We start from the raw sequence: 22,860 nt of genomic DNA on the forward strand, positions 1-22,860 counted from the left end.
GAGTTCCACTCCAGTTTATCATTTCTTTCTTTTATTGTTCATGCTTGTGTCCTATCCTAAGAAGTTTTTGTATAACCCAAGTTACATAGATAATTTCCAGTGTTTTCTTATATCTGTGATCCATTTCTAGTTGATTTTTGTATGTAGTGCAAAGTATGAGTCAGTATTCATTTTTCTGGATAGTTCCAGCACCTTTTGTTAAAGGCTTTCCTTTCTCCATTGGCATCTTTGTTGAAAATCAATTGGCTATTTTTGTGTGGGTCTTTTTTTGAACTGTCTAATCTGTTCCTTTGATCTGTAAGTCCATCTTACACCAATACCACACTGTCTTAACTACTGTAGTGTTACTAGAAGTCTTAGAATCAGGTAATGTAAGTCCTGGGATGTGAAGCCTTCTCAGTGGCCCCACCCCTCCTCCAGTGGTAACCAATTTGATTTATGATCCTAGGCTTAAAGGTATTTTCTGTTTCTGTTCCTCACACAGTGGCCCTGGGGATGAAAGAATTTGGTGCCCTTTCTCAGTGACTTAAGGCTTTTGCTTGGTATAAGAGGAGGGTGCAGGGAATTCGTCGGCATTGGTTCCTTTTCTCTAGTGGCAGCCATTCGCCTCCTGCTTGTCTGTGCTGCTACTGAGAGTGACTCTGTGGTCTTCTGCTCTGATCTCAGTGTTGCTTCTGAGTACCTTCCGGAGACCCATAGAGAAGAGCCTGTGAATGAGTGCACACTCTCCTTATAGCTAGAGTTCTCATTTATTATAAACATGTACTAGTTCATATTTGGCCTTTGGGATTTTGTTAAAATGTTAGTTGTTTTCTTTCTTTTTTGCTTCTGTGGTAGTCACCTCTTCTTCCTATGCTCTGCCATAATGAGACATTTCGTGTGTCCCATCTCCTCAGAAGGGCTTGTGACTCTTTGGAATTCGTTCCCGTGGTTCTGGGGACCTTTGTTCTCTGATGGGTTGAAGAAAAGTTACGATTTTGTAAATTATTATGGTTTTTCTTGTGGTTAGGGTAGTAGAACATTGTCTTACAGCTTTCTAAATTTTAAACAGAAGTAGAACCCCAAGGTTTTTAAACTAACAAATCACCTGATTAGAATTGCACTTCAGAAGGACTTATCAGATAGTATGTAGAATGGATTTGAGGTGATATGAAATGTCTTCTGTTTGGAATAGTTTCACGTAATTGTTATCATTTGAAGACTCAGCAGCCCAGGTGTGCTGCTCCGGAAGCCACCTCCACTATTGCCTAAATGTCCTTCATCCGTGTTCCTGTAGCATGCAATGTCCACTTTCTGGAACACCAACCAGCTTTTAGGCAGCTCCCCAAAGCTCCCTGTCTCTGATTCATCTTTGTACACTCCAACTGTTGTAGTATCTGACACATTCATTCCAGCATACGTATTCTCATATGTAGGTCCATATACTCATATACATACATATGTACATATATACATACATATATGTACATATACATACACATCTAAGAAAATACTTATCCAGAAGTTACTGTGTACCAAGCAGCTTTATTTAATGTTTGTTGACCTTATAATTGGACTCATTAAAATGCTAGTATATTTTTTTCAGATAAGTATTGAAGACCTCACCTAGGGCAGTGTTTCTCAACTGAGACAGTTTTGTTCCCAGAGGATATTCAGAAGTGTTGGGATATTTTTGGTTGTCAGAGTTTGGGGAGTGGGCTGATACTGGTACTGAACATCCTATAATACACAGGACAGCCCTCGCAACAATGAATGATGTAGCCAAAATGTTAGTAGTGTAGAGGTTGAGAAACTCTGACCTAGAGTATTAATGTGCAAAATACTCTGAAAGTACATTTGATGGCACTTAGTCACCAATTCAATATAAGGAACCAAGGAGAAGGAGGAATAAAAACTGAGTTGGAGATTTCCAGGCTGTGTGAGCAGGAGGATTGTAATAACAGCAATAGTAATTGAAACAGGAAAGAGGCAGGTTTGGGAAAGCTTATAGTAAACTCAGTTATGGTATGGAACATTTAGGAAATGTGTGACTTAATAAAGTGGTTCTGGATTAGAGATAAATTAGAAGCTGTTAGATTGAATGAGATTGATAGGAGAGAAAGAAGGGAAAATGAGGGGGCTTAACACGGAAGAAGCTTTGCACTTAGGAGATAGGAGACATCTTTTTCCTCCAGGAGGGGAGGAAGGAACCAGGAAAACATTGTGTCACACAAGGACTGTGTTTCAAGCGTGAAGGTATGTGAATACTGCAGAGTAGTGAGGAAGCAGAAGTAGAAAAGTTACTAAATTTGGAAGTTCGGATGTCTTTAGTGATTTTGGCAGAAAGAAATTTCAGAAGATTGTTAATAGTGGAAGAAGGTGGTTTGGGTGGTGGCAAGAATCAAATTTTAAGGGTTGAGAATAAAGAATATGGTATCAAGTTTCAGTGACTGAAGAAATATGATGGTGAAGGTTAGATGGAAAGAATAGTATCTTTAGGGCGGCGCCTGGTTGCTCAGTTGGTTAAGCGTCCGACTTCGGTTCAGGTCATGATCTCGCGGTCCATGAGTTCGAGCCCTGCTTCGACCTCGTGTTTCGTGGGTTCGAGGCTCGCATTGGGCTCTGTGCTGACAGCTCAGAGCCTGGAGCCTGTTTTAGATTCTGTCTCTCTCTCTCTCTCTCTCTCTCTCTCTCTCTCTCTCTCTCACCCTCACCCTCCCCTGTTCATGCTCTGTCTCAAAAATAAATAAACATTTTTTAAAAAATTTAAAAAAAAAGAATGGTATCTTTAGGGAAAGCAAGGTTCATCTTTAGGTGTGAAGGAAGGTTTTGGGGGTGTACTAGGTTCCCAGAGCTGCCAAAACAAATTACCACAGACCAAGTGGCTTAAAACCACAGAAATTTATTCTTTCATAATTCTAAAAGCTAGAAGTCCTATATCAAAGTGTTGTCGGCCATGCTTCCTCTGAAGGTTCTAGCAAAGAGTCTTTCCTCTTTCTAGTTTCTGGTGCCTGCTGTCATTCTGTGTTGGCATTCTTTGGCTTATAGATGCACCATTTCAATCTCTACCTCTGTCTTCATGTGGCCATTTTCCTTCTGTGTGTCTTTCTAAATTTCCTTAATTTTTTTTATTAAAAATTTTTTAATGTTTGTTTATTTTGAGAGAGAGAGAGAGACAGACCGTGAACAGGTGAGGGGCAGAGAGAGAGGGAGACAGGGGCAGAGAGAGAGAGACAATCTGAAGCAGGCTCCAGGCTCTGAGCAGTCAGCACAGAGCTCTACGTGGGGCTTGAACTCACAAACCGTGAGATCATGACCTGAGCCGAAGTAGGACTCTTAACCAATTGAGTCGCCCAAGTGCCTCTCCTTTCTTTTATAAGGACATCAGTCAGTGGATTTAGTGCCCACTCTAATCCAGTATGACCTTATAAAGTTCAGAGTAAACATGAATTTGGGCAGATACTATTCAGTACAGGGTGGTAGTAAAATAAGGGGATGTTACCATAACGAGGTAACTACTTCATAACTACTAGGATGCCTAAATAAAAGGACAGTAACAAGTGTTGGTGAGGATATGGAGATATTGGAACCCTCATATCTGGGTAGGGTTTTAAAAAAAAATTTGGCATTTTCTAAGTAGATTAGATATAAAGTTACCATATGACCCAGTAATTCCACTTCTAGGTATACACCTAAAAGAATTGAAAACATTTGTCCACACAAAAACCAGTACATGAATGTTCATAGCATCATTACTGATAGCCAAAAAGTAGAAAGAAATCAAATGTCCATCAATAGATGATTGGATAAACTGTGGTATGTTCATTCAATAGAATGTCATGCAGCCATTTAAAAGATGAAGTATTGATGCATGTCAACAACATGGATGAATCTTGAAAGCATTATGCTAAGTGAAAAAAGCTAGTCACAAAAAGCCATGTGTTATAGGAGTACATTTATAGAGATTAGTGCTTGTCAGGAGCAACCTCAGGGAGGGAGGAATGGGAGTGACTGTGAAAGGTTATGGGTTTCTTTTGGGGTGAGGAGAATGTTCGGAAGTTAGTGGTAATGGTTTTATAACTATGAGTTTACTAAAAACCAGTTAATTGTACACTTGAAAAGGGTGAATTTTATTGTGTGTGAATTATATCGTTATTATTAATAAAAAAAATAGAAGATAAGGGGATTTTTATATTTCCAGGCTGAAGAAAGGTAAACCATTAGGTTGGTCACAACTTTGCTGATCTTGGTCCAGTCATGTGGTGACTTCTGCATGGTTCTTTTAAGAGCAATATATTGGAACTTATCATTTTAATAACTATGTAAGATTAGTACATTATTTAGCCCAGATTTGTCTTATAAATAAAAATAGTATATAATTTAAGCTGTGAATTATAAGATATGGGCCAAAGATGGCTGTTTGAATGATACCAGTATATTGTTCCAAATGTAAGAATAGTTAAAATGAATTTACCTAAGTTTAAATTTTCAGTATAGGTCATTGCTGAAAAAGTCTTCCTTTACCATCTTTAAAGTAAATATGATTACTTTATTGGCTTACCTATAAAAGAAAAAGAAAATGTTGATACCAGAGTCCTATTGGTTTCGGATATGATCATGTTGACACATTCTTAAAATCATCTTTAAAAAATAATCTCTTAATTTGGAAGGCCTACTTTATTATTTTTATTTTTTTAAAAATTTTTTTAACATTTATTTATTTTTGAGACAGAGAGAGACAGAGCATGAACGGGGGAGGGGCAGAGAGAGAGGGAGACACAGAATCCGAAGCAGGCCATCAGCCCAGAGCCCGATGCGGGGCTCGAACTCATGGACCGTGAGATCATGACCTGAGCTGAAGTCGGACGCTTAACCGACTGAGCCATCCAGGAGCCCCTAGAAGGCCTACTTTAAAGATTCACGTCATTGTATATTGAGCCAGATTGGTAGCTAACATTTTTTGAGCACTTTGCATTAAGCACTGTTTTGTGTTCTTATGAGTCACCTTTTTAAGTCCTCACAGAAAGCCCTTTGAGATAGAAATGAAGTAACTTGCCCAGCATTAGCTAACCATCTAAAGAGCTAGGATTTGAACCCAAGCAGTCTTTTTTTTTTTTAATTTTTTTTTTCAATGTTTATTTTTGGGACAGAGAGAGACAGAGCATGAACAGGGGAGAGAGAGAGGGAGACACAGAATCGGAAACAGGCTCCAGGCTCTGAGCCATCAGCCCAGAGCCTGATGCGGGGCTCGAACTCACGGACCGCGAGATTGTGACCTGGCTGAAGTCGGACGCTTAACCGACTGCACCACCCAGGCGCCCTACCCAAGCAGTTTATCTTAAGAAGGGAAGCAGCCTGTGTTCTTAGCCACTAAATTATTATGGCTTTCTTAGATTAGATTAGGATAGTTAATGAAAAGTTCTTGAGATATGCATGAGTAGCACAGATCACGGTTGAAGTGTAAGTTTCAACTATACCAGAGTTAGACATGTAACATGGGCCAAAAACATATGTTTTAGGAAACACTGGAGACAATTAACAATCCAGAGGACATGAACATAATTCTCATTGTTTTTCTCTGCCAGTATGAGGTGAAAGCTCCCGTTCCTTCTGCCTGTTTCAGGAATATTTGTAAGCAAATGGCAAAAATGCATGAAGCTATATTTGATCTTCTTCCAGAAGAACAAACACAAGTGAGTAGTAATTCCTAAAACTACTTTTTTTATACATAACATATGCATACAGAATTGGAGTGTTTTTTATATACTTTTGGTACAGTTAAGCCTAGTTCATTTTTCCGATATGATTATTTTTTCAGCTGTTATATTAACCTGTGAAATGTGGATATAAATGTCTGATTTCAAAGTGCCTCTAGCTCTGACAGGCCAGAGCAATAATTGCTCTGCTATATGGTCAGCAATTATAAAAAACAGATATTTTGTCCATTGAGTATAGAGATCCCAGATTCTACTTACGTCATTCATTATAGTATCAGTTTGAAAATCAGAGTTGGCATTTATCAATAGTAAAGTATGTTGCTGTTATTATAATCCAAATGGGATAGTGAAGGAATTAGTGATGGAATTAATAATGAGAGGACACATGAAATAACTCAGTATACCTTATTTTTGTTAGATCAACATAAATAATCTTAGTATGCATAAACCAGGAAAATAGTAAAATTTGGCACCTCTCACCTATGAAATATCCACTCCTTGTCCCTACTGTCTTCCCCTACAAAAGTGTTATCAGAGTTTTCTCCATTGTTCACCTACACTTCTACCCCATCCCCTCTACTTGCTTTGTTTCCCTCTCCTGATACTTTAAAGATTTCAGTATTCTTTCCCCAATCTTTTTTTTTTAATGTATATTTATTTATTTATTTATTTATTTTTAATTTTTTTTTTCAACGTTTATTTATTTTGGGGACAGAGAGAGACAGAGCATGAACAGGGGAGGGGCAGAGAGAGAGGGAGACACAGAATCGGAAACAGGCTCCAGGCTCTGAGCCATCAGCCCAGAGCCCGACGCGGGGCTCGAACTCACAGACCGTGAGATCGTGACCTGGCTGAAGTCGGACGCTTAACCGACTGCACCACCCAGGCGCCCTTGTATATTTATTTTTGAGAGAGAGTGTGAGTGAGCTGGGGAGAGACAGAGAAAGAGGAGGACAGAGGATCCCAAGCAGGCTTTGCACTGATAGCAGTGAGCCTGATACAGGGCTTGAACCCACAAACCATGAGATCATGACCTGAGCTGAAGTCAGATGCTTAACTGACTGAGCCACCCAGGCGCCCCTCCAGTCTTCTTTACCCACCTTAGCTTGTTCCCTCTATACGAGGCTATCTCATTTGAGCCCAATTGCAGAATGATACAGTGTTGGAATACAAGCTTAGTTGTATGACTAATGAGCTTAACTTTCACTGGAATTTTTGCTCTTCAAACAAGTTTCTTATTTGAGTTTGCCTCTAATTGGTTGAGTATATAGAAATGGTATCTGGGAGCAAATTAGGGTCTTTTGCCTATTCTTTCTCCTGGTGGTTTCCTTTCCCATACCACCTCAGACTTCCATCTGACAGTACCTGTTTTTCTGCATGCTTCCCTAGGTTTTCATTAATCATTCCAAAGTCATGATTAAATATCATCCAACTCCTTTGAGGCCCACTGAGGATTGAGGAGGAGCCATAAGATATGGAGCACCCACTTGGGTCTCTCTTTTTTTTTCCTTATTTCTTCCTAGCCAAGCCATCCTTCTCATTCCAAGTATAAGATCTCACCTCTGACATTCTCACTTTTTGGATTTGTCAATCTGAGTTCTAATTATGGCCAGGTCAAGGAGCTGGGCATATAGGTATTTCATATATATATTTTTTAATCTGCATCATAATTTAAAGGGAACTCTTATCAAAGCTGGGCAAGAATTAGATTTTTATGTCAGTATTGTCACATGAATACCAGTAATTCCACAAAATTCCATAGGTGCCTTTATATATATTTCCTCCCATAGAAAACATGTTACTCCACAAAATCATTTTAAAAAAAAATTTTTTTTTTAACATTTATTTATTTTTGAGACAGAGAGAGACAGAGCATGAACGGGGGGAGGGTCAGAGAGAGAGGGAGACACAGAATCTGAAACAGGCTCCAGGCTCTGAGCGGTCAGCACAGAGCCCGACGCGGGGCTCGAACTCACGGACCGCAAGATCATGACCTGAGCCGAAGTCGGACGCCCAACCGACTGAGCCACCCAGGCGCCCCCACAAAATCATTTCCAAAGATTAACTGTATGTAATTTCAGGTCAGGTATTTCCCACAGAAGTATTGGGCCATTGAATCAAAACTCTGCATGCAGAAGCAGTAAAATACTTTGAAGTAATTTTATCAATTTAGAAGGATGAACGTATCTTTGCCTCTACCATTGTGACTTTGTTTTGTCTTGAAGTTCCTATTTAATATACTGCAGAATTCTCCATTTCTTTATACCTGGCTTGGTTGATCCCAGTTATATATCCCAGAGGACTTCAAAGGAGCAGAAAGGCAGTGATAAATCATATCACTAAAAGAAGTACTGCTGATAAGAAGAAAAAGAGGTTTTATCCAAGTATAGAGAAAACTGTACTAAAATAGCAACTACATACCTTCAGAGTAGCATCTTAAAAGTATATCCAAAGCAAAGATTTTTAAAAAATATTTTCTCCTGGGTGGCTCAGTTGGTTAAGCGTCCAGCTCTTGATTTCAGCTGAGGTCGTGATCTCGAGTTTCAGGAGTTCGAGCCCCATGTCGGGCTCCGCACTGATAGTACCGAGCCTGCTTGGGATTCTCTCTCCCCCTCTCTGCCCCTCGTCTGCTCGTGCTCTCTCTCAAAATAAATAAATAAATATATTTTTTCCAAATAATATTGATTTGATACTGATGACTCAGATGCTTATGTCTTCTATTTCAAAAGAGCTTTAAGAAACCATATTACTTCTTTTCCAGATGTTATTTTTAAGAATTAATGCAAGTTATAAACTCCACTTGAAAAAACAGTTATCTCATTTAAATGTGATAAATGATGGAGGACCTCAAAATGGGTATGTTTTCAACATATTTTTACTACATGCTCCAGTATTGGAATGCCTGATTGGTTTTTATTCATTATACTGTCCTTTTCCATTATAATCTTGCCAGATCTGCACCATGGTAAAATCAGCAACTTTTTCCTCTGTGGAGAGGACATCTATATCAACTTGTCTATCTACGTTAAAGTATTTTATAAGTGGTTGTTACTTATATGTCTGTTTTGAGGTAGTGTGGGTCAGTAGCACATCCTTATGCAGTAGTCTCCCTGTATCCAGACAGGACTCAAAGTCCTACTTTGTAGCTGTGTGACCATGAGAAGGTCCACTTAACTTCTGCCTTATTTATAAAATGAAAAGGATAAAATCTTCTGTAACTTTCATAAGGTTACAAAACAATGTATGTGTATGTACATTTTTATTGTAAGCTTTTGAACAAATTATATGTACTATCAGTGAAATATTTTAGTTATACAAAACAATTTAGAATCAGAAAACTTGGGTTAAGTTCTGCCACTTACTAGTTGTGTGACGTTAGGTAAATCACTTTTATTTTTGCACTTTTATTTTCTTGGATTTGAAAATAGGGATGATGGTAAAAAGTACCATCACAAAATTTTTGTGAAGAACATAAAGATATGGGGAAAAATTATATAAAATACAAAAGCACTGATCATGAAGCTACATCCTAATATGATTTTCTCAGTGTGTTACCTGTTCTGTGGATTTTAGGAATAAAACATTAAGTTTTGGGCTTCAATTTCAAACTTATGGGAACAAATGAAAAAATGCATTTTGGAGTCAGATATTGGCCCTGTCCAACAAAACAAGTACACTGAATTGATTTTGCAAAAAATATTTGGGAGCTTCATAATACTGAAGGTGTTGGCCACGCTGAGTTAGTTTTATGCAACAATCTGATTCTCTCCCTTAATTATTACCTGGTTCTTCTTTTTCTTTTTTTTTTTAAGAATTGTTATTTTCAAAAGTTTCAGAGCCATAGAAAAGTTCAAGGACAGTTTAATGAATACCAAATATGTCTCAGAGACTATTTTTAAAAAACTAGTACTTTTAAGCCTACTCGACCCATAGCCTTCTATTTTTATTCCCATAGCTAAGTCTGCGTTGGTTCGTTCATGGGTTTTTCTGACCAGTAGTTCTGAAGCATTGAAGCTAACTCATTACCTATTATTTTCTCTGTTAATATAGCTATTTGCGGGTCTTACCAACCTAGAGATCTTCACTGTCATACACTTTTAAAGACACTAATTCTGTGTAAGTCAGTTCATGTCTTGTGAGTGATTCCTTGAAAGATAGAATTCCCTAAAAATTGACCTCTAGACTCTAGCAAAAGACATAATAAACTACCTGCTTATAAGTAATTTTTGTTCCTGGAATGGCTTTAAAAATGTACTTTTTTTTTTCAAGATGAAATTCACATAAAATTAACCATTTTGCAGTTAACAATTCAGTAGCAGTTAGTGCATTCACAAGTGTGTTCTAGTTCCTGTTGTCTAGTTGTCCAGTCAGATAATAAAATAAGATCAAAGCTTAAAAAAAAAACCCAAGAAGAAACCCTGTACCCATTAAGCAGTTACTTGCTACCTTCCTTCTCCCCAGCCCTGTTTTTTAAATGGAATTTTTTTTATTTCAGACATTTTAAAAATACAGACGTAAAGAAAATATTTGTATTGCTGCTACTTAATCATTAACATTTATCATTTCGCTTGGAAAAATGTTCATAATGTTTTAAAAAAAATGGCATTTCAAATGAAATTGAAGTATCCCTGGCTCCCATCTCCAGTCCCATTCTCTTTCCCCAACCTTAGTCAATATTTCTAATAAATTTGGCCTACATTTTTAAGTCCTTCTCCTTATCTCTAGATCTTAAAATATGTAGCACTGTTTTATAAACTTACATGGTATATTGTGCATGTGCTGCTTACTTTATTCCACTCAGCATTGTTACTGGTTTATCTATTTGTTGGGAGTTGTCCATTTTTTGACATTTCTCCCACTTGAATCAACTATATTTAATGCAGCCATTTCCCCAAGAGAGATTTCTAAGTTATTACTTTTTTCCATTACAACTATGCCACAGTGAAGATCTATATGCATGTCTAGTGGTGTAATCATTTCTTTAGAGTATATCCACAAGTTAATACCAGCATATGTACATTTTCACTCGGCTAGGTTTTGCCAGAATATTCTTCAAAGTAGCTGCACCATGTTGTCAACATTTGCTATTAGATTTTTTTAATAATTGCAGGTGGTATCTTGTTTTGATTTGCATTTCCTAATGTTTGTCATCTTTTCATATATTCATTAGTCACTGAAGTGTTCTCATTTCACTTTTCCTGTTCATTTTCTTTGTCCATTTTTCTCTTGGGCATTATCTTTTTCTTGTCGATTTTAGATTTTTGCATATGCTCTCAAGCTAATCTTTTGTTGGTTATGTGTTTGCCAATATTTCCTTTTATGTTAAACAATAATTTTCAACTTTGATAGGATTATGGAAATATTTTTAAATGGAGATTTGTTAATTTTAGGTTTAGTTTTGAATGTGGGGGACCTTGTCTTAGAAAGGTTTTCTGTTTTGAGCTGTTGCTTAGTCTCAGTGCACTTACCATATTATCACAAGTATAATTTCAAATCTTTTTAAAGCATCTTAATTAGAGGAGTTTTAAATGAAAAATATGGTCTTGTTAAATTCCGCCATGTGATGAAAGGTCAAACGTTAAGCACGTTAAGTCCAAAAGCATTTATAAATTAGACTGTAGTACAAACATTAAGGGTGCTTCTAACACCTCTGTCCCCATGTAGTCCAGCGATCCAGAACTTACGTGTTCATTAAAATACTAAAGCTGGATTTCTTCTTCTCTTTTACAAACTACTAAATTAAGGTCTCCTATTATTCCATGGGCCATATTTGTCAAAATATACGTCTACTCAGACCAGTCCCTGTTTTACATGCATGGAGCTTTGATATGTATCTGAGTGTTGTTTCCTGGAATGTTCTCTCAAGTGTAGACATTAATGTGACAGCTCAATGCTCAAAAGTGTTAACACTTTCTTTTCTCATCTCGTGTTGCTATATATCAGTATCTAGTTTTATATGTAGTAATATATATGCACGAATCCCAGCCTTCATTAGCTTCTTTGGATGTTACTCAGGAAACCTTGTCTTTCACCTGATTTCATTAGTCATATATATGTACAGTTGATCCTTGAACAATGCAGGAGTTAGGGGCACCAAACTACTCACAAGTAGAAAACCCACATGTAGCTTTTGATTCCCCAGAAACTGAAGTACCAGTACCCACTGTTGACCGGAAGCTTTACTGTTAATATCAACAGCTGATTGACACATACTTTGTCTGTTATATACTATATTCTTATAATAAAGTAAGCTGGAGAAAATGTTTTAAAAATCATAAAGTACATTTAGTGCTCTACTATGTCAAAAAAAATCTAATTAGATCCACGCAGTTCAAAGCTGTGTTGTTCAAGGGTCAACTGTATAGTCTAGTGACAACTGATTACAAAAAAAATCTTAACCTATTATTTTTCTATTTTGTTTCATGTTTTTTAAAGATAAATCTTTTTTATTGGGCAGAATTATGAAACCAATTTCAACCTGCACTGGTTTATTCCTTTCCAAGATATTTATTGTTGAAATAGAGCGCTCTAACTATATGATGGCAGGAATCTTGCTAAGAGAAATCTATTGACATTTGGTCCCTAGGAAATCTGAATTTTAATAGTCTAGCAGCTAGGAATAAGACTGACTCTGTGAGCATTGCTACTTTATCATAGAGAGTGTGAGATTAAAAATAGTTTTCTCTCCAATGTTTAGGTTGGTCACAGCAGATGTAGCTTTTTACACTGGAAATCTTCAAGCCTTAAAAGGCCTTAAAGATTTGGACCTAAATATGTCCGAGATCTGGGAACAGAAGAGGTGATGACATACTGGAAAACTGGGTAGCTCATCTGACCATGGGATATGTATGTTTGTGAAGAAAATACGGATGCCTGTGATTCAAGAACTGAACCTGGAACCCAGAGTGAACGGGATAGGGGAAGGGGAAAAGGAAAGTATCAGTGTTGGGAAACTGGGATTCAGTGGGATCTACAAGGAATGCCATTTTTATGCTTCCTTCAGTGAGGAGTAACTGATCAGGTGTCTAACATTTTTCATTCTCTCTGGAAACAGACTCAGGTTTCTTTGGACCAAATCCAAAAGAACACATAGCTGTAACACAGCTGTAGTTGACTAGAATGCTCTGTATACTTTATATTAAAAAATGCTTTGCATTTCTTCCAGTGCAATGAAATTCATATGGTGTCCCACCTTATTTAATGATGGTACAATTTAAAATATTAAAATCTTAGTCAACCTCTGTAGAAAGTTTTCTCTATGAAAGTAAAGCTGTTTGAAAAATTATTTTTTTACACAGATCTTTCTATGAAAAATAAACATCTTTTGATTGCTTGGATTTAGGAACTCAATTTTTGTTTTAGTGACCAATGTCAAGTTTCAGGCCTCGTGTGTCACGTATTTAATCTTTCTACCACCACTGTATGTCATCTGAGTAAAGCCTTCCAGAATAGTCTAAATACTTGAAAGTCCGATCACAGTAATAATTAAAGAAAAAGATATTGGCATTTATTTATGCAACTACTAATTTAAATACTTTTCAGAAGGGGTATGTGAAAGGCTGCAGTTTAATAGCTGTATTTTTATACAAGTATCTATGAAGGGTTGGTTTGTGGGTTTTTTTGCCTTTTTATTTCTAGCAAATGGTTAGAATACATTTTCATATATTCTGCGTATTTATGAGTTCTCATTTTAACATTTAGATAACAGATGAAGTATGGCCCCCTTGGGTTTTTGTTTTTAAGTTACTTTCGACATGTATATGAACAAAGACCAGGGAGAAATGGAACTTTTAAAATATAGGCTGCTGTTCTGCGGCCAGAAATAAGGTGATGAGTAACTTATTTAAAGATTTTATAATACCTACCTTCAAAATTAGAATCAGCAGCACTCCACAAATGAAAGTGCCTGTGCCTCACCTCACACCGGGAATCTTGCCTAACCCCGTCAGAGTGCCTAATCTTGTTGTGATTATGTACAATGAAATAATAGTCTTATTTTGTGCTCTTCCATTTCCTAAAAGGAAAGCCTGTTTTCTTTATCATTACTAAGGTATGTCATTGGTTCTTAAACTGTCTAAAATAAAGCTGTAAAAAATTACCAGACTTTATAAGGCAACTTTTTTTTATTACTGTACAAGTAAATTCTAAATTACAAGCAGCCTACTTAAAAACAAGAATGGAAAAATTAGAAAATGTAATTAATCCTTAGAGAAAAGCCACAAATTCAACTACCAGCAGAGCTGATTTGGAAGGTTATTCATGAATATTTTCAGTGACAACAAGAAAGCTGCAAGGAAAGCGAACTTGTTATAAAGTTCTACCTCTCACCCCACCATACTGGAGAACAAGTATGTAAGTGAAAAACCCTACCTCTACCCACCCCATCCCTTCACCTGGGAAAAGAAACATTACTTTGTGTTCTTAAGTGGAGAGTCTCTGGAAAGCATGGCAGGCATCCCAGCTTTAGAACTAGATGAAAGGTATGGAATACCTTCAGGTTTAATTCCTATGGAAAGAATGATGTGGTTAAGATTCTTAGAAATGCAAACACTAGATGTGTCAGGTAGCTGGCCAGTGAATACTTAAATATTTCAAGACTAAATCTTCCAAACGAAATAGCAACTTTCGCAAGAGTCAACTGTTTTTCTTCATTTCATAAAGTTAGCATTGAAAGTATACATGTACACATGGATTGCCTCACAGCTTTATTTTTTAAATCACAAGCAATTCAAAGTGACCATCATTGAGGCCTCTGTTCAAAGATGTTCCAGCAGAGCTGCCCCAGTTTTAAGATTAAACAATATTGCACTTTAAGATGAACTTTCAGGATCCTCATTAAAGAAAAGTATTGCTTCCAACTGTGCTTTTCTTGGACTAAAAGCATATTGCAAACTCTACTTTAAAAATTAACACTGCAGGGTACAGTAGCATAGTAAAGTACCTGCCAATTTTAGAATCCTAGAGAACATTTCATCGTTAAGAAACTGTTTAGCCCATAATTAGTATGAAGTGTACACAGTATTTTTTTTTTTTTCATTTCAGTGGTCCAAGATCCGAAGGTTCCCAGATACAATCTTGTTCTCTAATACTGCTCCAGGTGGGATGTCAATTCGGTCACCATGATTTGCAATGATGATAACTGTTCCCTATGTGACAGGGAAAATCAAACAGAAGAGAGTGTACTTGAAACCAGCCGAAATGCAACTGATTTCCTTACAATCACCGAATTTATGCAGAATTCCATTTACAATGGAACAGTTGTATTTCTAAGCAATATTAACCACAAAAAAATATGTTAAGGAAAATTGTATAATGTGTCCCTCTAACAATCCTGGCAGTAGTTCCAGATGCCCTGCCTCTGTATCCGAGGTGGTACCAGGAGTGAGAAGTGGACCCAGTGCCACAGCATAACTGGCCCTTTCGAAGAACCACTTGCAATGTCACCAGCATTACCTACCTTCATAAAGATACTGAGGTGCTTGGTTTATATTTACATATAGGTTTGGATTTGTTTTGTTGTTAAAACCAGTTTACTAATTTATTTTTCATGTCTTAGGGGAGGCTGTTTAGATGAGGCAGTCTCAGCAATAAAGTTCCATGTACATATATGTATATGTATATATACACACGTATGTATGTCTGTATAGTTGACCCTGGAACAACATGGGTTTGTGCAAGTCCATTTACATGCATTTTTTTGATACAGTACTATAAATGTCTTTTCCTTATGATTTCCTTAACATTTTCTTTTCTCTAGCTTGCTTTGTTATAAGAATACAGTACATAATAAAAACACCTACTAAAATATGTGTTAATCAACTATTATCAGTAAGGCTTCCACTCAGTAATAGACTATTAGTCTGGGGGAATCAAAAGTTAGATGGGGATTTTCAGCTGCATGGGGCTCAGCACCCCAAATCCCCCATGTTGTTCAGGGGTCAACTGTATATACATCTAGACACACACATATACATATATACATACACATATATCCTTATGTTTTTTTCAAGATCTTCATTTAAGTAGTTTTACTAAGAATGCCACATGTAATGTAGGCATAGGATTTTTAAAAAAATAATTAGGAAAAAGCTGTGGTATCTTTGGTTCTGCGCTTTAATATTTATACCCATAGTCCTTCCTATTTCTTAAGCTAGAAGAATACTCAAAGTACCCAAGTACTATGGTGTAGTATCTTTACTATCAGTAAGATCTGTATCTTTAGACTGATGACAACAGATTACCTTAACAGGAATAGATTATGTTCAGTAAAACTGAAGTTGCCATTTTTTCTCCTTTCATTAAGATTCAGATTTGGTGAGCTAATGCTAATTTAACAGTGATTCTATTTTAAAGACTCCGATTTTCAGTAAAATAGTACCAGTTAAATTACTTCATGGTATTTGCTTTCCATTTGAATGCTATATTCCATAAAGTTCATATATACAACAATTATGATTGTATTTTAACTATGTTGTATTTCTACGGAAGATAGTATTAATACTAAATATTGTGGTAAGCTATTTCATTTTTTAAATGTATTTATGTCTTATAAACAAACATCTGGTATAGACTAAGAACTATTCCCTAAAATAAAGGTAAATTTAGGACTAGAAAATTAAACTTGTTTTGTAAAGCTAGCAGAACGAAAAATTTCATCTTAACACACCTTTAGTGAAACATGCTTGCCAAATGTCACATCTCCTGAAACTGTGAGGTGATCCAATTCAAGCATATCTGGTATACTTTCAAATCTCCTTAGATAATCCTGAACCTGAAAGAAAAGAGAAGGAAGAAGAAATTGTTTCAAAAATGGGTTAACAGAAAAAGCAGGTATTCAATTTACAAGTTAGTTTAACTGAACTGTGAAAACATTATTTATGGCCAAGCTCAGACCCTCTATGGGAAGAACCAATTTATTAAGCACTTTCTATATGCTAGATCCTGTGCAGGAGAGACCAGGAGACATGAACAACATCCTTACAATCAAGCAATTTATAACACCACTGAGCAGATCAGACAATAAATTAAAAGATAGGGGTGCCTGGCTGGCTCAGTTGGTTGAGCAGCGAGTGACTCTTGACTTTGACTCGGGTCATGTTCTCATGGTTCTTGAGTTCAAGCCCCATGTTGGGTTCTGCACTGACAGGCTCTGAGATTCCTAATCTCTCTCTGTCCCCTCCCCCCCCCCCCAATAAACAAACATTAAATACATACACACATACATACATAAAAAGGTATCCAGGGTGCCTAGATGGCTCAGTCAGTTAAGCATCTGACTTTGGCTCAGGTCATGATCTCATGGCTTGTGGGTTTGAGCCCCGCATTGGGCTCTATGCGACAGCTAAGAGCCTGCTTCGGATTCTGTATCTCCCTATCTCTCTGTTCCTCCCCCATTTGTTCTCGCTCGCTCTCTCAAAAATGAATGAATTAATCAAAACATAACATGATAAGAGCCCAGTGAGTAATTCAAATAATCTGGAGTTTAGCTGGAAAGAGAAAGAGAGATCATCACTGTTTGAAGCAACCTAGACTGGAGCTGGGCTTTATGGGATGGGTAGGATTCAGAAGAAATGGAGTATTTCATGAATAGCAGCACAAATTATCATTATAAATGATCATTATCTTTACCGCCTCTTGTTTCCTTAGATTTATAGGCACTAGAAATTGTCTTAGATGGCCTCATTTCCTGTTTTGCTAAGAAAATTAGAAGCAACCTGAAAAGTTTCACTGGCTTCTACTACCACTCAGTTGCTCCCTAGCCCATTACTCTGTCCCTCCTGTTACTGGGGTGGGACTCTACTCCAACTTAAGGCCAGTCCTTCTTATGGCCTAATTCAAGGGTATTATCCAGTGATTATTTCTCCTTCAATGTTTTCTCCCTCTGACTGCATCAATTCTGATCAATGTATAAATGTGCCATAAATTCTCCCACCTTTAAAAAGCAAACAAAATATCTCAAATCATATATCCCTTTCTATCTATGGCTGCTTTTTATTGTTGCTTTTCTGTAAAACCAATTTCTTGAATTAGTTGTCCAAATTCATCTAATTTCTCTTCTATTAAATCCATTCCAGTCAGGCTCCAGAACCTCTATATTGATAAATCTGGTGGTGAATTCTCCTTGATCTTACTGGAACCATTCATCTTACTTAAATCAGCAGCAACACCTGACACAGGTGATCTTTCTTTCTTCTTTCTTTTTCTCTCTTCTTTCTTTCTTTTCTTTCTCTTTCTTTCTTTCAACATTTTCTTAATTTGGCTTTCAGGACATACACATTCATGGTTTTCCATGCAGTTCCTCACCTGTAACTCGTCAGTCACCTTTACTGCTTCCTTCACCTCATCCCCATCCTCTAAGCCTTGACTACCTTAGGGCTCAGTTCTTGGGACACCTCCTCCTAGGTGATCCCTATCTCATGGCTTTAAATACCAGCTGTACATGAAGGACATGTACCTATATCTTCTAGATCTCTCCTCTGATCTAAAAAGAATCTAATAAATTTGAAGGTCTAATAAACTCAGTATCTCCAAAAATCAACTCCCCATCCTGCTTTCCCTACATCTGTTCCCCTAAACCTACTTCCCCCATTTCTGTAAGTGGCTGGCAATTCCATGCTTCCAATTGCACAAGCTAAAAACCTTGGCGTCTTTCCTAATCTTTTCTCTTACGCTCCCCATCTAGTCCAACAGCAAATCCTGTAGCTACAACTTTCAAAATATCTCAGAACGTCAACTATTCCCACTGCCATCACCCTGGTCAAAGCCACCATTTCCTCTTGCCAGGATTCCTGCAATAGCCTGTTCCCTGGTTTCCCTGATTCCACTCTTGCTCACCAGATCAGTCACTTCACCCCTCAGCTCACAACTCTGATGGTTTTTCATCCACCAGAAGAAAAGAAAAAAAAAAAAAAAGCCACCTACATTCCCAGTATTCAATGACAAGGTTCTACATATTGGGCTTGTTCCCTCTTTGACCAACTCCTCCCCCCATCTCTCACTTGCTCTGCCCCAGGCAGACTGTGTTCTGTCCCTAAAACACATTCATCCTCTGAGTAGCCATTAACCACTCAGCCCATATTCTCAAATTAGAGCAGCTCAAGTTCTTATCTCCTGCAGGGTATGGAAGAGGCTAGAAAGAGTGAGGGGAAAGTGAAGGCAGGGTGAGGCTGGGTAGAAAAATGGCTGACAATACCCTTTCAGAATGTGGGAAAATGGTGAGTATTTGTACCACCAGGATTTTCCCAGCTCAGCCAGGCTGATGAGAGGCACCCAAAACAGGGACTGATGCTATCCTGGGAAATGCAGCACAGCCACAAGACCCAGAATCATCTGCCATCAATATATGAGGCAGTACATACCTCCACACCAGGTGGCACTTAAACCACAACCAGGACTAGAACAGGCCTGGAGGGCATAACAGGACTCCAGGCCAGCCACAAAGGCTCACCCTGTCACCTTCATTAACCTCACAATATTTTATGTGATGAAATTTTTTTAAATATTAATTTATGAGAGAGAAACAGAAAGAGAGCAAGAGCAGGGGAAAGAGGGAGAGGTAGAGAAGCCCAAGCAGGCCCCTCACTGTCAGCGCAGAGCCCTATATGGGGCTCAATCCAATGAACCATGAGATCACGACCCAAGCTGAAACCAAGAGTCAGACACTTAAGTGACTGAGCCACCCGGGAACCTCCATGATGAAATTTTTTGAATTCCATTTATCATGTTAGGGTGGGGTTTTACTATACTTGCTATTGCCCTTGCCCGGAATGCTTTTCACCCCAGATACTTGCATGATATACTTCATTTCTCAGTGAGACCGTCTCTCTGGCCACCCAGTATAAAATTATACCAACACCACCCCACCCACACATTTCCTATTCCTGCTTTATTCTCCTTCATACTATTTCCCATCACTTGACATATATACATTTATTTGCTTATTATCATTCTTACCTCACCAGAATATTCACGAAGGCAAGGATTTTAGTCCATTTTATTTGCTGCTAAATATCCAGCACTTAGATCACTGCCCAGCACATGGTAGGGGCTCAATATTTGTTAAACAATTAACATTCTCCCACTGATGAAAACAGTAAATGGTTTTACAGGAGACATAAAGTAAAATGTCCCAAAATGTAAACATTCTTTTCTACTCTATAGCAATAATCAGATTTCAAAAGTGAATTACATGTTTATCTTCAACAGCTGATTCCTTTTAAAGACAAAGACAGAGGACTATAATAGGTTAGCAGCTGAGACTCATTAGACCCCAATTCATATGTGTATCATTTTTATACTTACACATTTAAGAAATACAAATGCACATGTATATCGTATCTATCATTACGTACCTTTGTAAAAGAACTGCCTAATTTAACCAAGGGTACTGTAGGAAATTCCCTCTTTTCACTCATTGTCAAAGATCCTGCATTAAGGCTATAGAGGTTTGACATCACAAGCAAGAGATCTGATGTGGTTTTGACAGGTAGAAAACGGCTCCTAGGAACATTAATACCTAGAGAGTTCTCAAAACTTTTAATGGCAGCCCCTACTGCAGTTTCTAACTGAATGACATTCAGGCCTCCATCCAAAGTCTGTAAGAAAAAAAAAGGGGTCAGGGGGAGAGGAGAAACAGGTTTTAGCAACTTTGTTTTGTGGAGGCTAGTTAATATTTGGGGAGTGGTTTCAGAGACCCATTGAAGGAAACAAGAATTTTGAGGACTGATATTTAGCAAACACATACCATATGCCAGGTGCTTATACATACGTGGTCTTTTTTTGGCGTCATAACTCCTCTCTTTATTAATATTTCCATTTTACAATAAGGAACCAAATGTTCACAGAAAACTCATGCAAGGTGCCTGCCTGTGGCCAAAAGACCTTTAAGTGTCAGAGCAACAAGTAAGACCGAGGTCGGTTGCTCTATTTTTGGGCCCTGTGCTCTTGCTGCTACCACAGCCCCAGGTGAAGTGAGGGTACCAGGGCTTGGTACACTAAAGAGATGGATGGGTGTAGACTCGGAAGGACAGGGCCAGAAACTGGAGAGACTGACTAGGCAAAAAGGAGGAACCAATGAATAGGTGGACAGCAGGTCTGCGTGCAGCCCACCTATTATGATCTTAGGAACCAGGGAGACCAGGGCTGCACCTGTGGCTTACCTTTGGATTCACGATGATTTCCATATCAATAGCATTTTGCTCTTGCAGTCTTTTAACTGCCGCAAGAGAGATCCACAGGTTGTTTGTGTTAAATATTTTGAATTTTGATACAGACTTGAACTCATCAACATGTGCTTTTGGCACTTGAGCGATTTCCACCAGTCTCAGTTTGCCTTCATACTGAGTGAGGGTCCCACCCTAGAAAGGCAGACAGGAGTGTGTGAGTGCCTCCACATCTCTCCCAGTCACAGCCATACCACACTATCTTCTAGTCTGTGAAAGGACATTGATGATAAAGTCCCCCAGAAATCAAACGCTTTCGCACTGATTCTATCTGTAATACGCAGCAACATACATGTTATGGTAGTGAACCAAAAGAAATATTCAGGTTGTGTGTCATTTTATACTGTGTACCCACCCTCTCATCCATAATAAAAGCCCTGGGAGTGTATCGAGCCTTCCTCACTTTTCGAAGGCCTGCTACTGGAACGGCCATTCCTCTTATTCCCAAACCACAGTCCATCACTAAACAACTAGTCCTACCACCTCAGACCCTGCTCTGACTGGCTGCAGGATCAGCGGAGAAGAGGGAAGACAGAGGCACAACTGGATGAGAAGTGACCCCCAGAGTGGCCTCCGCTTAGAGATGTTCTTAAAGTCATGACGTGACAGCAGTGTAGGGAGAGGGGAACGTTCACTCACCTATCAGGGGGCATTTGCAAGAAGCATAGAACCCAGCCCAGGAAGTGACCATTTTAGTATTTACACACTGTCTACTTCTCTTACTCCTTGTGGCTAAGTAGTAAAACCTTGTGTACCATTTCATCAAATGCCAAGTGTCATCACCACTAAACATGCAAAATTGTAAAAAAAATTTGTGCCAAACAACTGCATTTTTTTCCAATTACAGAGACATTACAGTGATAAAAAAATATATTGAAGTGCATAAGTAAAAACAGAAATAGTAAATTTTCACTAAAGGAACAATGAAATAAATACACTTAAGCACCAAACTAGAAGAATATTAAAGGTATGAACAAACATTGAAACTGTTTTCACTTAGGATTCAGATTTATCCTACAAATATATGTGAAATTGTTTTCAGTTAGAATCATCCCTATAGATTACTCAACAATACTGTTAACTCTTGATTTATATCCACACAGTTATGTCAGGTGAAACTTAGAGTGCTCTATAGTATGCTATCTCACTCTATCTTACAGTGATGTTATCAAGTGGATACATGTGTTTTGCTTCACACAAAAAATTCTGCAAATAAAAATAGCTTGAGCTACATAACCTGTGAAATGTGAGATATGAATCCCCAAACTGCTTCCTCTCAGTATTTACCTTTACATCTGCACGTGTTTTATTTGTGACTTCCATGACAAATTCACAGGGTTTCCCATTGGGTGGGTTCATTAGATGATTAAGAATATAAAGATCCACAGTGGCACCCAGATTATCTATGTTGGACACAAAAATATACTCTTTGCCTTCTCCTATAAGGGTGTCAAGCAAACCAGAGTTGTAGAAACTGGCGTAAATATCACCGTGACCTGGAGGGTACCAAGCTTCTGTATTTTCCCCTGAGTACGAGACATCCTTTGCTACAGGCAGTAAAGATTCCTTATTAATCCTCGGGTACCTTTAAAAAAAAAAAGTCTTTTTCAATATCAATTCGGAGAGTATTCCAGACCTTCAAGTAAAACAGTGCATTTAAAGTTAAATAAAACTGGGGCACCTAAGTGGCTCAGTTAGTTAAGCATCCAACTTGGTTTCAACTCAGGTCATTATCTCAAGGTTTCTGGGTTCGAGCCATGCATCAGGGTCCGGAGCTCTCTCTCCCTCTCTCTCTGCTCCTCCCCCTACCCCATGTGTGCACACGTGTGCATGTTCTCTCTCAAAAATAAAACTTTCATGGGGCGCCTGGGTGGCGCAGTCGGTTAAGCGTCCGAATTCAGCCAGGTCACGATCTCGCGGTCCGTGAGTTCGAGCCCCGTGTC

The 22,860-nt window shown here is 38.1% G+C and overlaps 2 protein-coding genes across 7 annotated transcripts in view; one reads left to right on the plus strand and one right to left on the minus strand.

Annotated features, from left to right (window-relative positions):
• VPS54 (VPS54 subunit of GARP complex) overlaps positions 1-22,860 on the plus strand; it is a 140,214-nt gene that overhangs the window by 77,524 nt on the left and 39,830 nt on the right. For 3 of the 5 annotated variants that reach the window (XM_040458275.1, XM_040458274.1, XM_040458276.1), the window contains exons 21-23: positions 5,565-5,672; positions 8,458-8,552; positions 12,394-13,799. In XM_040458275.1, the coding sequence (XP_040314209.1) occupies positions 5,565-5,672; positions 8,458-8,552; positions 12,394-12,499 (309 nt within the window). In that variant the 3' untranslated portion in view covers positions 12,500-13,799. Of the gene's footprint in view, positions 1-5,564; positions 5,673-8,457; positions 8,553-8,649; positions 10,155-12,393; positions 13,800-22,860 lie in introns of those variants that run through there. The other 2 variants (XM_040458278.1, XM_040458277.1) reach the window with 2 other exon arrangements.
• Positions 14,379-22,860, minus strand: part of UGP2 (UDP-glucose pyrophosphorylase 2) — a 72,308-nt gene continuing 63,826 nt past the window's right edge. The window contains exons 6-10 of one of the 2 annotated variants that reach the window (XM_040458280.1): positions 22,205-22,502; positions 20,855-21,052; positions 20,048-20,290; positions 16,363-16,467; positions 14,379-14,842 (exon numbers count right to left, since the gene is read on the minus strand). In XM_040458280.1, the coding sequence (XP_040314214.1) occupies positions 14,735-14,842; positions 16,363-16,467; positions 20,048-20,290; positions 20,855-21,052; positions 22,205-22,502 (952 nt within the window). In that variant the 3' untranslated portion in view covers positions 14,379-14,734. The remainder of the gene's footprint in view (positions 14,843-16,362; positions 16,468-20,047; positions 20,291-20,854; positions 21,053-22,204; positions 22,503-22,860) is intronic. The other variant, XM_040458281.1, reaches the window with a different exon arrangement.

Source organism: Herpailurus yagouaroundi, unplaced genomic scaffold (genome assembly GCF_014898765.1).
Source record: "Herpailurus yagouaroundi ecotype Mexico unplaced genomic scaffold, PumYag 221, whole genome shotgun sequence".
NCBI classification, from domain to species: Eukaryota; Metazoa; Chordata; class Mammalia; order Carnivora; family Felidae; genus Herpailurus; species Herpailurus yagouaroundi.